The following is a 14,486-nucleotide window of genomic DNA, read 5'->3' as shown; positions in this document are numbered from 1 at the left end:
ATGACATTTAGCTACCAATACTACCCATGTTTAACTACCAATGTTTATCCTATTCAATGTTCGTAACAAGTGTGTTAGTTTACAGACTGATATAAAATATGAAATTCAGAGGCGGAAATACTTCACACTGAAAAATATGCACTGAGGGGAGGAAAGCTTAATTTGAGACAAAGCCTCAGTAACTAGTCAAGTATAAGGGATGATGCTTGGTCTGAAAAAAATACATTTGCATTTCTAAGGAAGTGAAGTAATGTTTATTGTAATTAAGAAGAATGACCAGGTTGTTATCCGGATAAGAAAAAAATAGAATGTGAAAAAACTGAATTGTTAAATCTCTCTCAACTCCTTTGAGTAATATTGTAAAAGTGTATTTCCAATCTAATAAAATGTACTATTAGTTTTGGGCCAAAGCTGCTCAAAAAAATCTTTCATTAATTGGAATGGGGTTTGAGTCGAGCTAATACAAAGGAGCTGCAGCCAAAGATCTCATCTTAGACTGCACAGTTGTGTCTCAGATACGTAAGTGCCCACAGCTCACAGATGGGAATGAGTGACTTGACTACACTAAAGAGTCACTGACAAAGTCTGAGCAGAAAGGAATTTCTAATTGCTAGTCCCGTGCTTTAACTACTTGATAACAGGCCTCTCCATTTTCTAGTCTAAATTCCCTGATGCTTTTTTATATATTTCTGGTGAAGAGACTGATTAAGGAATATATTATGTTTATATTAAATTAATTTTTTGGTGCACAGAAAAAATACTTAATACAGAAGCATGTATACTAAGGGCAGGTGAATCTGAGAAAAAGAGATTCCATAGGTAATAAACTTTCTGTAGCTTTATTAACATACAGTAAAGCATTGTATGTATTTGTTCATACTGTGAAACTCTCAGAAAGCTTTCATCCTGGCAATTGTCATGAAGAACTGTGAAACTTGCACAGAAACTTAAGAAGCTTAGGAAAGCAAGGCATTCCAAATGACTTTTGATAACATTAAATGCAAATTCATGTTGTAGAATAAACAATTAAAAAGCATTTAAAATCAAGTCAAAACAAGTATTGTATATGTCTTAGATTTAAAAGAAAAGAAGGAAATGGTGCAATAGACAGGAAACAGCTCATCTTGAGACATCATGAATTACACAGCAAGAAGGAAATAAGTGACCATCTGAAACAAATTTTTTTAAAAATTAATTTAAGATTTTAAAATACAAAGAGATTTGTATCAAGTGAATAATCTAAATGAGGATAAGTTATTACTTAAAGACTGTCTTGGCAATTGTTTTTGCAGTTGTAAAAATGCTTTGGGGCAAACATTGCCTGCATATAACTGAAATAAAATGGAGCTGCCACACAAGTGGAAGGATTATGGGCAGTAGAACTGGTGAAGGCAGAGCTGGTTTGTCTTGGTAGCCATGCAGTTAGCTGCCTGGTGAAACAGAGTGGCAGAGCATGAAACAACATGGCAGAATGGTAAATGAGATAATCTGCCCAGTCAGCCCCTGTAGAGGTTTGTCCTTTGACACAATATTCCGCATGCAAGTGAATGATGCAGCCTGCAAGAAGAGCCAAGCTTTCCTTTCAGACCTTACTTTCCAGGAGCCTGTAGACACATATATCTCTGCCTCTACACGTGTCAGAATTGCAGCCATTTTGGCTCATAACTTTTGTCTCAGGCCAGCAGGGACTTTCAGTGCAGGCATTACTCCTCCTGAATCCCTGAGAGGCCTGATCCATTTAGCTGTGCTCAGAGCATGGTAACACATATTGGAAATATTGGACAACAAATAAAACATAGCAGCCATGGAAACATTCTCTAAAAAAAAAGGGTAGCAGTGGAAGTCAGACGAAACCTAGTGTGCGTGTGATTTTTTTGAAGGACTGTAGGTTGGCCAAATACATTTACAAAGAAATGTACAAAGGGTGCAGTAATTAGTTTACCACTTTGTCAGAATTCAGTGTCATGCTCCATAGCAGCTAGAGCTTTTTTTTTTAGATAAGATTATCTTTCAGCATAAGCAAAACAGTACTTTTTCTCCAGCCAAGTTTACGTAAATGGGTTAGCAAACCCATTTGGCTGATATTCTTCAAGTAACTCAGCCTGAGGCTGACAGCCAGCATAGAAAATATCAGCCCAAATTATTAAAATTTGGTACAGCTGTAAGAGAAGGAAAAAACCTCACAATGGTAAACACTTGCCAGCCTTTACAAAAGGCAGCACTACCAGTTCAGCATGCATATTATGTGTGTATATGTATAAATCAGATGTGCATATACAGAGATATATATGTATTGATATACGTATTACTCAGTGTTTGGTTTTCACAGTATTAATATAGGCTTATATATAATAGTGCAGTTTTCACTTTCACTTTAATTATCCTGGGATAGAAACCACTGCTATTACATATGAGCACCTTCCATTTGCAAAACTAGTGAAAAATCGAGAATCATCTCAAACCGGGTTGATGTACCAAGATGCAAAGATTTGTACAAATGCAGAATTGAAGAAGGCTTAATGCAAGGTTTCTTTTTTCCACAATTAGTACTCATTTTATTTATTCATGAATGCTGTTAATAAAATATGTAGCAAGGGAGAAGAACATTCCATTAACCAGCTTCTACTGTAATTAAAAGATGAATTACCAACAACCACCAATTTATTTTTCTCATTTGTAAGAGGGTATCTTTAGGTAACTATGTCCCTGGTGAATGCTTGCTTTGAGCTGCCTGATGGCCAAGTGGTACCTGCTGATAGGTGTGCAGCCTGTTGTAGCCCCCAGAGTGCTATGCCCAAGAGTGCTACTAGTCATCTCCACACTACCTCCAGAGCTTCCCTAAGCTGTTGCCTCTGTTTTCTAGTTTTAGACTACTATGTATGTTGGTCCCACACTACTGAGTCTATTGTGAAGAGGGCAGACACATTCTTTACATCAACTTAGACTGAATTTAATACCAAACTTGAGAACACTTCTGTCTCTAGCAAATAGAATAGAAAACAATGATTGGTGAGCATTATCAGTTATTATTCCTAGGAATTCAGGGGATGAAGAAGGGAAGAAAAATAAAATATTTTTAGCTCTGTGCTCTAATAGAAGAAATAAAAGACAAATACCTGCAAAACCTTGATAATGATGTTAAGAACTGTCTCCAGCACAGTCACGGGTCCATACTAATTCACCCTGCCTTTTTAGCTCAAAACTGCCCAACCTTACTTATGTCTTCTGCACTGTGTTTCCTCAGGCCTGCCACATTATCTTAAAAACAATTTTTCCCCTCTACTTCAGGTCCCCTAATGAGCACATTCTCCTAATGGACACACTGATACTATTGAAGAAAAAAGTGACTATCCTTCCTCCAGCACTGTAACTATTCTCTGAAAAGACAAGAACTTAGAACCTCAGTTCTAATGCTGTTTTGTTTTAAATCTTTCACAGTCTTTGCTAAGCATTCGCGGCTCCCTGTTCTCACCAAGGCGCAACAGCAAGACAAGCATTTTCAGTTTCAGAGGTCGTGCAAAGGATATAGGATCTGAAAATGACTTTGCCGATGATGAGCATAGCACTCTTGAAGACAATGAGAGCAGAAGAGATTCTCTCTTTGTTCCAAATCGACATGGAGAACGGCGCAACAGTAATATTAGTCAGGCGAGTGTGTCATCTAGAATGGTACCAGCCCTTCCAGTGAATGGGAAGATGCACAGCACTGTGGATTGCAATGGAGTAGTTTCGTTGGTTGGAGGGCCTTCAACTCTAACATCACCTACTGGTCAGCTTATACCAGAGGTAATTATAAGTAAACCAGTAATTATTACAGTTCGGTTCAGGAATGGATATTTTTGTCAGTGCTCACCTCTGCTTGCCTCATCATTTCTTAGAGCTGTGAGAAATAACTTACAATAGTTTCTAAATAACAGAACATTCAGGGAAAAAAGTCCTCAATCTCCTATGTCTGAGGCTCACTGAAATATTATATTCTCTTTGCCTTCAGCAAGAGATCTGCATATAGAAAGAAAAAAATATAAATTCAATTTGACAATTCGTACATAGTTTTGCCTCAACAACAAAGGTAGACATTTGCTATATAACTAAGGATATAACCTGGAAGTACGTATAGGAAAACACCTGCAAAATGAAGTGGAATGCAGTTACTACTCCCATAATAGTTAACAGAAATACCCCTTACTAAATTTATCTCGAAGAATTTTTTTCCATAACTTTGATGAGAAAAATATGTACAATTTCTGTGTACCTTCTCAATTACATGACATTTCAGTCCCAGTTTCAGACTTCTGTAAACTACGATGTTGTTTCAAACCTTCAAAAAAGCATGTAGTATTTTAATATGGATTCAGTATGGCATTTTGGTGGCTATAATACCACTGTATTTAACCTGAAAAATTATTTTCACTATAAATAACTATGGAGATTTCATTACTACTATTACTACACATATCTTTTTCTTTTTTTTTCTCTCCTATCTTGATATAGACCTTCGTACCAGAAATTCAGTCAGATTACCTCAGAGGTTATGCATATATACTTCTATTTCGGAAACAGATTCACTTGAAAAAAAATTTTGCCATTTAACTCAGGAGTCTTCTCTAAAGAAATAGTACTAGTGAATGCTCAGAAATGTTTTTTCATCTTCACACTAAGATAACCTTGAAATCCCTTATGAGTTCTGCAAGCTTCTTTATTCTTTTTCTGGATGGGGACAGAATAATGAAAAAAAGAGTGAGCAGTTTCCATGAATCAGAGAAACAGGGTAGAGCAGGAAACAAGATTTAGGAACTTTTTAATCCCTCTTCTGTGTTTAGTTGCCGAGGTCACACTGAGAAGAAAAGCAAAGGAACTGTAAGGACACCTACAAGCTACAGAGTAGTGACATGTTAGGCACATTCAAATCAGAGCCAGGTATTATTGCTTTGAAAAGATAATTAGAAGCCATACAAAACCGAGAGGACTTGCATAGTCATTGCAAGAATATATCACAAATTCTGTATGAGCATAGTGGTGGGTGAGAATTAGGTAGAAGAAATATTAAACAACGTGTGATTTTTTTCTCATATAAAATTTTCCAACCATGCTTATCAGGTTAGGAATGCAGTATACAGTATTAGAGAGATAATTACTTCCTAGAATTATACTCATGTTTCTTATATCAAAGTTACTTTCTTAAATAATAGTTCACCTCCTTCTGTACTCACACTTTAATTATTTAACATGACTAGCTGCTAGAAACTCAGGTGACAGGTTTCAACTTTGATAATTTGTTCTGGAAAGAATAATAATAATCACCAGCAAAAAGATACCTAACAAAAAATTTGTTCAGTCATTTAAATGAGAACCACTTTTGGTCCCACATTGCCTTGGGATTTTGTCCCCCAGCTGATTATTTGTAGCACTGTACAAAATTCCCACTGAGTTCCTCAATAAAGAACAAAGAAATTCCTGCGGGAACAGAAACATTCAGAGTGTAAGAAAAGTCTAGTATGCTGCACGAAACTGATTTTGGTTATCATTACAATATTTATACAGTAAATATTGTTAACTGGCTGTTGAAAAGGATGGTTTAATGCCTCAGTATTTGATTTACAGGGCACCACTACAGAAACAGAAATAAGAAAAAGAAGACTGAGTTCTTATCAAATTTCCATGGAAATGCTGGAAGATTCTGCTGCAAGACAAAGAGCAATGAGTATAGCCAGCATACTTACAAATACAATGGAAGGTATTTGATGCATTTTATCTGACAGACAGCTCAGTGAATTTCTGCTAACTGTATGCACAAAGCAATTATTTACATGATTTCCACTGTAAATGTAAAACTGGACACGTGAAATCTCTGAACATCAGATATAAAAGGCTTTTGAGCATTTCTAAGATCATTTACACATTCAGAATGCTTAGTCATTTATTTTTCATAATACCTTCCAAAATATGACTTCACTGAGTGGACTAACAGAGTAACAGAAACAAAATAATAAGAGCTAAGGGATGGCCAGAGTCCCAGGCAGACAATACAGGGATTTTCTTCCTATAAGACATCCACAGGAAAATCAATTAAGATACACAGGAACTGCTATGATAAAGGCAGTGATATGCTAGCTCAGTCATTTCCCTTAAACGTAAAATTCAAGGATAGACAATAGGAAATTTCAATGAAAAAGACAGCTTTAAAGAAAACAACCAACTGTAATCAACCCATGCCAATGCACATGAACTGCCTTCCTCAAGCATTTCTTAAACTTTCTTAGTTAAGTATAACTATAATTTTTAAAATAAGAAAACAGGCATTCTGTATATAAAAAATACTGATTTAAATAAGCAATGATAGATACGCACACGAAGTTGTTTATCTGCTATGATATTGTAGTGTTTCAGTGCATTAGCAATTATAATACTTTTAGTAGCTCAAATCAAAATACGTGCATGTTACATGCTTAACCGAAAAGGTTCATATTTTTTGAAGCCTATACAAATGATATACATTAGCTCACTGATGATGGAGTTATGGTGACTTTTAATGTTCAAAATTAAGACATCTGCTGTAAGCAAGTCAATTAACCTAAACTAAAGGTCTAGACTCTCCCTACTGTCATGGGAAAGAGACAATCACATTTCTGTCTTTAGATACATGTCAGAGATTATTCACTCTTTAGAGATAACTTCACTGTCCACTGGTTGTAGAGGAACTTAAATAAATCAGATGCTTAACTTTAAAATGGCTAAAAATGGGTGAGGGAAATCCCATGTTAGTGTGAGCTGTTTATTTGAATGATTTAATCTTTTTGTACATTTTAAACAAAAATTTCCAGAGAATATAAATGGAATATTCATGATTTGTTATTTTTTTTCCTGGGTTATTTTTCAGAGCTTGAAGAATCCAGACAGAAATGCCCACCATGCTGGTACAGATTTGCAAACACTTTCTTGATCTGGGATTGCTGGAGTCCATGGTTAAAAGTAAAACACGTCGTCAATTTAGTTGTGATGGATCCATTTGTTGATCTTGCTATAACTATTTGCATTGTTTTAAACACCTTGTTTATGGCCATGGAACATTACCCAATGACAGAACAGTTTAGCAGTGTCCTTTCTGTGGGGAACCTGGTAAGTTGTTTGTCATGTATTACTTGGTGCAAAAATACCATTTTCTAAAAGAAGAATGATCTTCTAAAAGAAGCAATGCATAAATGCATTGAATTGGTTTTAAATTTATTCCAGGTTGGTTTTTATAATCAGTTTAGAAACTGTATATATGATTTTCACAGATAAAGTCATTTTTGCTGGAACCTTTAACTTTCATGCATGTATTTTGTATCTACTATAATGAAATAACTGAATACATGTGGAAGTGCAATCTTCACTGGATTAACAGATTTCTTGAGGCCTACCTTGTTTTTTTTCTTTAAAATATTACGGTAGATTATCTAATTTTTACCATGGTACTGATATTCCATCACAGAAAATATTTTTCTTCAGTAAGAAACTGATGAAATATTTAGATGTCAGAATTTCTCTTTGAGGTTTTTTCAGTTAAATTACAGTGAAAGTACATTTCCAAGAAAGGCATATTTCTTGTTAGCAGTAAGTCCTTGCCATTTTAGGTAAATAAAAAATACTTATTAAACTAGAATATTATTATTTATTCTCTTTCACAAAGCACCTTGTATCTGTGAGTTTATCAGTGATGTCTTTCCTGATTTTAATTTGATCCAGAGATTTAGGTTTACATGTAACTCCTTTTCTGAGCAGATACCTAAATGTGACATAATGCTTAAATGTTGTTTGCTTCTCTCCATTTGCTTCTAATGCTCAGGAAGCAGAGGGCTGAACTGTCCAAGTGTTTGTTTCAGAAGAAGATTCATACATTTTTAATTTTTTGCCAGCTCACATAACTACCAGTAGTTGACACAGGAGAGGTCTGGATTGACTCACACAGCATGCAGTCCTGAAAATCAAAACCAACCAACTATTCTGAACTAATCACTCAAAAAGATTAGTTTTGAAAAGTCTGCTAATATTTAAATGGAGCAGTAATAGATTTTTCAGTCAGAGTATGTTTTAAGTCTAAACATTTTCCTTATATGTACTGCTAATACAACCTTCTATGACTTTTTTTAAAAATAGAACTACAAATGAACTTACTACCTATGTGTTCTTGTGTGCATTAAGAGTTTCCTTTCTCCTGCACAAAGATTTAATTGCTAGCATATTCTTATATTCATCACGGATTACAGAATATTGTATTTTAAAATGCTGGTCTGTCATATTGTCAGAATTATTTCTCTCCAATCATTCATACTTACAAGGTCGTCTGCCTTTTCCTATCTCATATTTTTCTTTTTTTTACTCTAAGCTAGCAACAGTCATATTTTTAACTAGCTTTGTAACAATCCAGTATCCTTAATTAGGACTATATATATCTGCAGTGAATACTATTCCGGCTGGTTTCAATTAAATTCTCTGTTCCTCACTGTATTAATCTATTAACCTTAATTTTGTGATTTGCATTCAAAATACGTTAATTTACTCTTTGCCTGTGACATCACGGTCTGTTTGAGGATAAATTAAATATGACAAATATGACTCTGCCTTTTCTGTAGCATTTTAATGAGAAGGAAGAAATAGTTCTAAAATGCAGTGATTCATTTTCGTAATGCTAAAATTCATCCAGATTCAAAATTCTTAATAATTTTAAGAAAACTTGAGTTTACTTCTACTAAAATGTATTTTTGTGTATTTGGGGATGCAGTTACGCTGAAAAAGAAGTAGTTTGTGGATGGAACGGGTTATTTTGTGAAGGAAGTATTTTAAAATTAAATGTTTTTAATTGCTTGTTTTTTCAATTATTTTGACAAATATGACAGTTTTTTCAAGAATAATCTTCTTGTTGTGTTCTCTTTACCACACATAGCAATACCTGTTATATTCTTCTGATTATACGGTAACATCTCTTATATCTCAATTTAATAGTATAGCATTTCTTGCTATATTTCCAGTTTCTCAAAAGTATACTCTTTTTAAAGTGTTAATATTTACACTTTGACAATGGTGAATGTTTTCACAGCATTATAGCCACCTCCCAAACTTCTTAAATTAAAAGATAATAATGAGAGTAGTTATATAGTGTTGTAAAAAGTCATCTGTGCTTCCATAAAACTTGCTGTAGGAGGACTAAGAAGAAGCTGAGTAAAGAACTCTCACAAGGCAATGGTAGAATACATTGATGTACTTTACTAGACTTTTGGATCATCTAGGATATTCTTTGAAAGTTCTGCAGAGTATTCATATGTTCTTCATGGTTTCACAGTATGCTCCAAAACTTCTTCATTATGCTGCACAAACCACTGATCACTACTCATTGCAAGAAGGCGTTGGGTTAAATTCTGGACTTTTAAAAACTGAGGCATATTGATAATTTCACATTTGGCACTTCCATATATTTCAAAGAACTTTCACACCTTGAAGTTCTTTTTTCCCAAGAGGAAACAGCTATCACACAGAATAGAAGCTATACTTGAAACCTCTACATCCTCACAAAAGCCCAGTACAAGAAAGTCCCACTTCCTCTGTCTGTTCCACCCATACTCTTCAACTCTGACCTAAAAGACAGACCTGAGAGAGTCCGACCTTAGTGAGTTTCTCTAACCCTTCTGTTTAGACTATGAGCAAGGAAAAAAATTGCTTTCAAGTCTGCTTTTTCTTTACTGGGACTATCCTCTAGAAACAGGACTGAAAACACCAGATCATATCCCATCAGCTGCTGCGTGGATAGTCCAGCATGTATCAGTCAAATATGAACCGGAGCTGAGCTGCTGAACAGTGAATAGCTTTTTCAAGCTTTATCAAACTTCTTCCCTCCTATATATGTCCTGATTTAGTAATTTGTGTTTAATTATCAGTTCTTAGTCTTTAGAAATACTTAGATGTCATTTGGAGATAGCAATTAGCTGTTTTATGTAGTAACAGGTACAAGGAACATGTATGAGAATGCAAGATGGACTATAAAAATTTACTCAGGTATATAAATTTCTCTTAACAACTCAACTAATTAATTACATTTTGTTTTAGGTATTCACTGGGATATTCACAGCAGAAATGGTACTAAAGATAATTGCCATGGACCCTTATTATTATTTCCAAGAAGGCTGGAATATTTTTGATGGTATTATCGTTAGCCTTAGTTTAATGGAGCTTGGTCTTGCAAATGTTGAAGGATTATCTGTTCTTCGGTCATTCAGACTGGTAAATACCTTGATAAATAAATATTTGCATGCAATTGTCTCACTCAAAAAAATGTGCTGACCTCTGTAATAATTACCAGTGTTGTAAAGATATACTATATAATTAAATGGCTCACACTATTTTTCATATATGCCTAGTTTGCAAACCATATTTGATAAGTGCAATTTTAAGGTGTTTGTCAGTTGATATCCTTTGATATCTTTTGGTATCAAATTACCCTTTTGATAGCCTATCCTACTGATATCTTCTGCGACCATAACTAACTTGTATCTTCTGAGAATTTCGTAAGTCTTTGTTATACTGATTTCATTAAGATTAATCAAAGCTGAATATCTGAAAAAAATATACATATTGCCACCAGAGTAAAGAATCATAACATTTTTAGTTTTTATATTATGAACTTTACTTTGTGTTACTCATAAAGCCCCTGAGTAGATCCTCTCTTTACAACTTTTCTTTTAATGGGCACCAAGAAAAAACATTTAGTAACTCCATTACGTGTAACCAAGGGTCATAACAATCTGACTTTAGGATAACACTTACACTGAAATATTATTGACCTTCTACTAGAAATGTCTTTTTTATAGCAATTAGTTTTATACACAAACTAATTTATAGGTATGTTTACTGAAGGCACAACTGTCATGATTTAAAAGTCTGTATTACTAATTGTTATCGCATTGCTTGAAAACCTAGGTTATTTCCTAATACATAGAGCAGGAAGTAGTGACTTAGTTGATTAGTGCCAGTTGCCATGGTACCCAACTTCACATGCTATAGTTTCGTTACTGAATATTATTTTTAAGTTAGTGTTTATGATTTGAATGGACATCATAATATCAGCATCAAATTGTTGCTTCAGAAATTGTCCCCTAAGCAAGCCTGAAAGATCTAATGTTGTGCTGAGGGAAATGCAGAACCAAGCCAGCAAAAAGGGAGTAGTGAAGGTGATGAAAAAAGTACAAACTGCTACAATGTCTCTAAGTAACTTAGTAATACTGTAATCATTTGTAAGTGGATGTTTAAAAATATTAAAATCAAATGTGGTACAAACACAAATTATGGGTTTTTTTCTATGTGCATCACTAAGATGAAATGCTGAACACCACAGTTTAGGCAAGTACCAAACTCCTTGCTTCCTGCTTTCCATTCAAATAATCGTATGTTCCTACTGAAGAACAAATTAATCTAAAGAAACTGGTATGTTCTGCTAAACAACTTTGACCTAGCTTCTATTTCATAACTAACACTAATGATGCCTCTGCATTTTTGTTTTTCAGCTTCGAGTTTTCAAATTGGCAAAATCCTGGCCAACTCTAAATATGCTGATTAAGATCATTGGCAACTCAGTGGGGGCTCTGGGGAATCTGACCCTGGTGCTGGCCATCATCGTGTTCATTTTCGCTGTGGTTGGGATGCAGCTATTCGGGAAAAGCTACAAGGAATGTGTCTGCAAGATCTCCAGTGACTGTGTGCTTCCACGCTGGCACATGCATGACTTTTTCCACTCTTTCCTGATCGTATTTCGAGTGTTGTGTGGAGAATGGATAGAAACGATGTGGGACTGCATGGAGGTTGCAGGCCAAACCATGTGCCTTATTGTTTTCATGCTGGTCATGGTGATTGGAAACCTAGTGGTATGTGATGAGCATTTTTGAACGTTAGTTCTGGTGCAAAATATACATAACTTACAGCTAGGCAATGAGAATGTTTGCCATACTTCTGTTTAGAATTAAAAATAAAAAATCTGGATGTGATAGATTTTGGGTAAAAATGTATTATGATTCCCTTCTCTCCCTTTTCGCTCATGTCCATACACTGAGGTACTCTCACTATGGTTGCAGGAATTTAGGGATACACCAAAACATCAAATCAAACACCCTATCATGGGAGAGCTGCAGCTAATTTAGTGGTGCTGTTTAAATCCAAATATCTTCTTAACTGCTCTTGAAATAATAAAGCTCATGCTGCAACAGCTCCTGGGAAGCTGCTTCTTCAGAGAAAAAAATCTAATGGACTTTCTTATGCCCGTCACAGCTAATTCCAACTCTAATACTAATGACTTAACAAAAATAAAGTATAATATAGATGTTCTTATATAGAATATCTTGAATTCAAGTACTGAACTTTCTGGCCTGCTTAGGTGTAAACAACAAAAACAAAACACATATTGATTTGATGTCCATCCTAAAAATGAGTTTGAAATATTCTAACTCAAAATTATAGAAGAAAATTTTTTAATTCAAGCTGACAAGTTAAAATGCCAAAAGTTCAGTTGATAAATATTGAATTGATGAGAACTTCTTAGAAATCAGGATTATAATTGGAATGTATAATTTACACTTCTGCTTTAAGTTTACTGTTAATCTTTGCAGTTTGTTCTGATATGCCTAAAAGCTGTATTTCATTACTTGTCAAAATTCTCTTCCTTTAGTGATATATTTCAATGTGATTTAAATTTTTATAAAATAGTATTTGAAGTGTTCATATCCTAGTTGTTTATATGACCTTGCAATCTTGATATTATATCAGCAGAAGTGTGCAGAACCCCAGAAAGTTATTTATGCCCAGTAACCTGCTCCACTATTTTTTTTAGTATTAGCTTCAGCATAGAAATTCTGTTTCAGATTCGTATTGTCGTCTTTATTCCAAGTGTCTTTTTACCTCCGGGTTCTTTTCTGGAATTGTGAAAGTCTGCGGAGTTAAATGTTATAAAGAGTAAAAATGAGAGACCAAACATATTTAACTATGAGGAAGTTTATTTATGCCATTTTGCCATATCATGAAAACTTTTGATGTGTGGTGGTATACGAGTATACAAAAGTATGAAATATTAAGTGCTTGAAAGCTTTAGTGAAATAGCTACAGTTTATAGTAGATTATATTAAAACAAGATGATTAATGATGTTTGAATTCTGAGGCAATAAACCACAGTTCTCAGGCAATGCTGGTGCTAAGATTGTTACTGCTGATGAAAGGAATCTATTTTATTTTTAAATTCCTACATAAGAGGAAACAAAATTTTCATTTTTTGCCAAGTGAAAAAGGAAAAAAATCCAATTACAAATAATATAGTATTATTATAAATAACAAAGATTAAAGTGTAGAATTCATTTTTAAATATTCCTTTTATCTTGTTATGAGAAGCTTTATAGAACTTAAGAGACAAGCTCAGAATTAACAGAAAATCACAGTCTCATGCTATAATCTTCCAGATAGAAAGTGTAAGTAGATTATTGTAGCATTAACTGATATATTTCTAAAATATCTGCATCATAGAAACTCATCTAACTTTACAACTTATGTTTATTTAATTCTACTTACAATCCAAGTGATTTTAAGAGATTTAGAAGACTTTCAAACTTCTGATGAATGTGTATAGCTAGAATTTTTGTAACTTTTTAAAAATTTTAGAGTCTAAGCAACCACGTGGCTTCAAACAAAGATCAAAAAGTTTAAAATAATTAGGTATTATAGCTTGTTTGTTTTCATCTTATGAATGAATACTGATAAAAACAAGTAAGGAGATCTTTTGCTATTTAAGGTGCTATGTGTTTGTCTAAAATTAGTGAATGTTGGTTTTCAAAACAATGTGTGCTATTTGACAGTATTCTGTACATACGCTCACTTCTTATGTGTCTGTATTTGCTATACAGCTGTATTCTCTCATCTTCTAGGTATTGAACCTGTTTCTGGCCTTGCTGCTCAGCTCATTTAGTTCAGACAATCTTGCTGCTACTGATGATGACAACGAAATGAACAATCTCCAGATTGCTGTGGCAAGGATTCAGAAGGGAATAGATTATGTTAAAAAAAAGATACAGGAATTCATCCAAAAAGCCTTCGTTAGAAAGCAGAAAGCTTTAGAGGAAATCAAAGCACTTGAAGAGCTAAACAACAAGAAAGACAGCTGCATTTCCAATCATACTGCTGTTGAAATAAGCAAAGATCTGAATTATGTTAAAGACGGGAATGGAACCACCAGTGGTGTAGGCACAGGCAGCAGTGTGGAAAAATATGTAATTGATGAAAACGATTACATGTCATTCATAAACAACCCAGGCCTCACTGTGACAGTGCCAATTGCAGCTGGAGAATCAGATTTTGAAAATCTAAATACAGAAGAATTCAGCAGCGAATCTGATATGGAAGAAAGCAAACAGGTAGGATTTTTTTGTATCTTAACAATTAAATTGCAGCCATGCATTTACATATCTCTTAATCACATATTT

At 34.3% G+C, this 14,486-nt stretch overlaps 1 protein-coding gene across 5 annotated transcripts in view; it reads left to right on the top strand.

Moving 5' to 3' along the window:
• The window catches only part of LOC104328999 (sodium channel protein type 2 subunit alpha-like), a 77,205-nt gene that overhangs the window by 31,124 nt on the left and 31,595 nt on the right, over window positions 1-14,486 (top strand). For all 5 annotated transcript variants that reach the window (XM_075429662.1, XM_075429660.1, XM_075429658.1 and 2 more), the window contains 6 exons: window positions 3,439-3,786; window positions 5,602-5,734; window positions 6,878-7,116; window positions 10,081-10,254; window positions 11,535-11,891; window positions 13,932-14,417. In XM_075429662.1, the coding sequence (XP_075285777.1) occupies window positions 3,439-3,786; window positions 5,602-5,734; window positions 6,878-7,116; window positions 10,081-10,254; window positions 11,535-11,891; window positions 13,932-14,417 (1,737 nt within the window). The remainder of the gene's footprint in view (window positions 1-3,438; window positions 3,787-5,601; window positions 5,735-6,877; window positions 7,117-10,080; window positions 10,255-11,534; window positions 11,892-13,931; window positions 14,418-14,486) is intronic.

This window comes from Opisthocomus hoazin, chromosome 9 (genome assembly GCF_030867145.1).
Source record: "Opisthocomus hoazin isolate bOpiHoa1 chromosome 9, bOpiHoa1.hap1, whole genome shotgun sequence".
In the NCBI taxonomy this organism is placed as follows: domain Eukaryota; kingdom Metazoa; phylum Chordata; class Aves; order Opisthocomiformes; family Opisthocomidae; genus Opisthocomus; species Opisthocomus hoazin.
The sequence above is the reverse complement of the archived record's forward strand: the minus strand, read 5'-3'. Positions and strand labels throughout refer to the sequence as shown.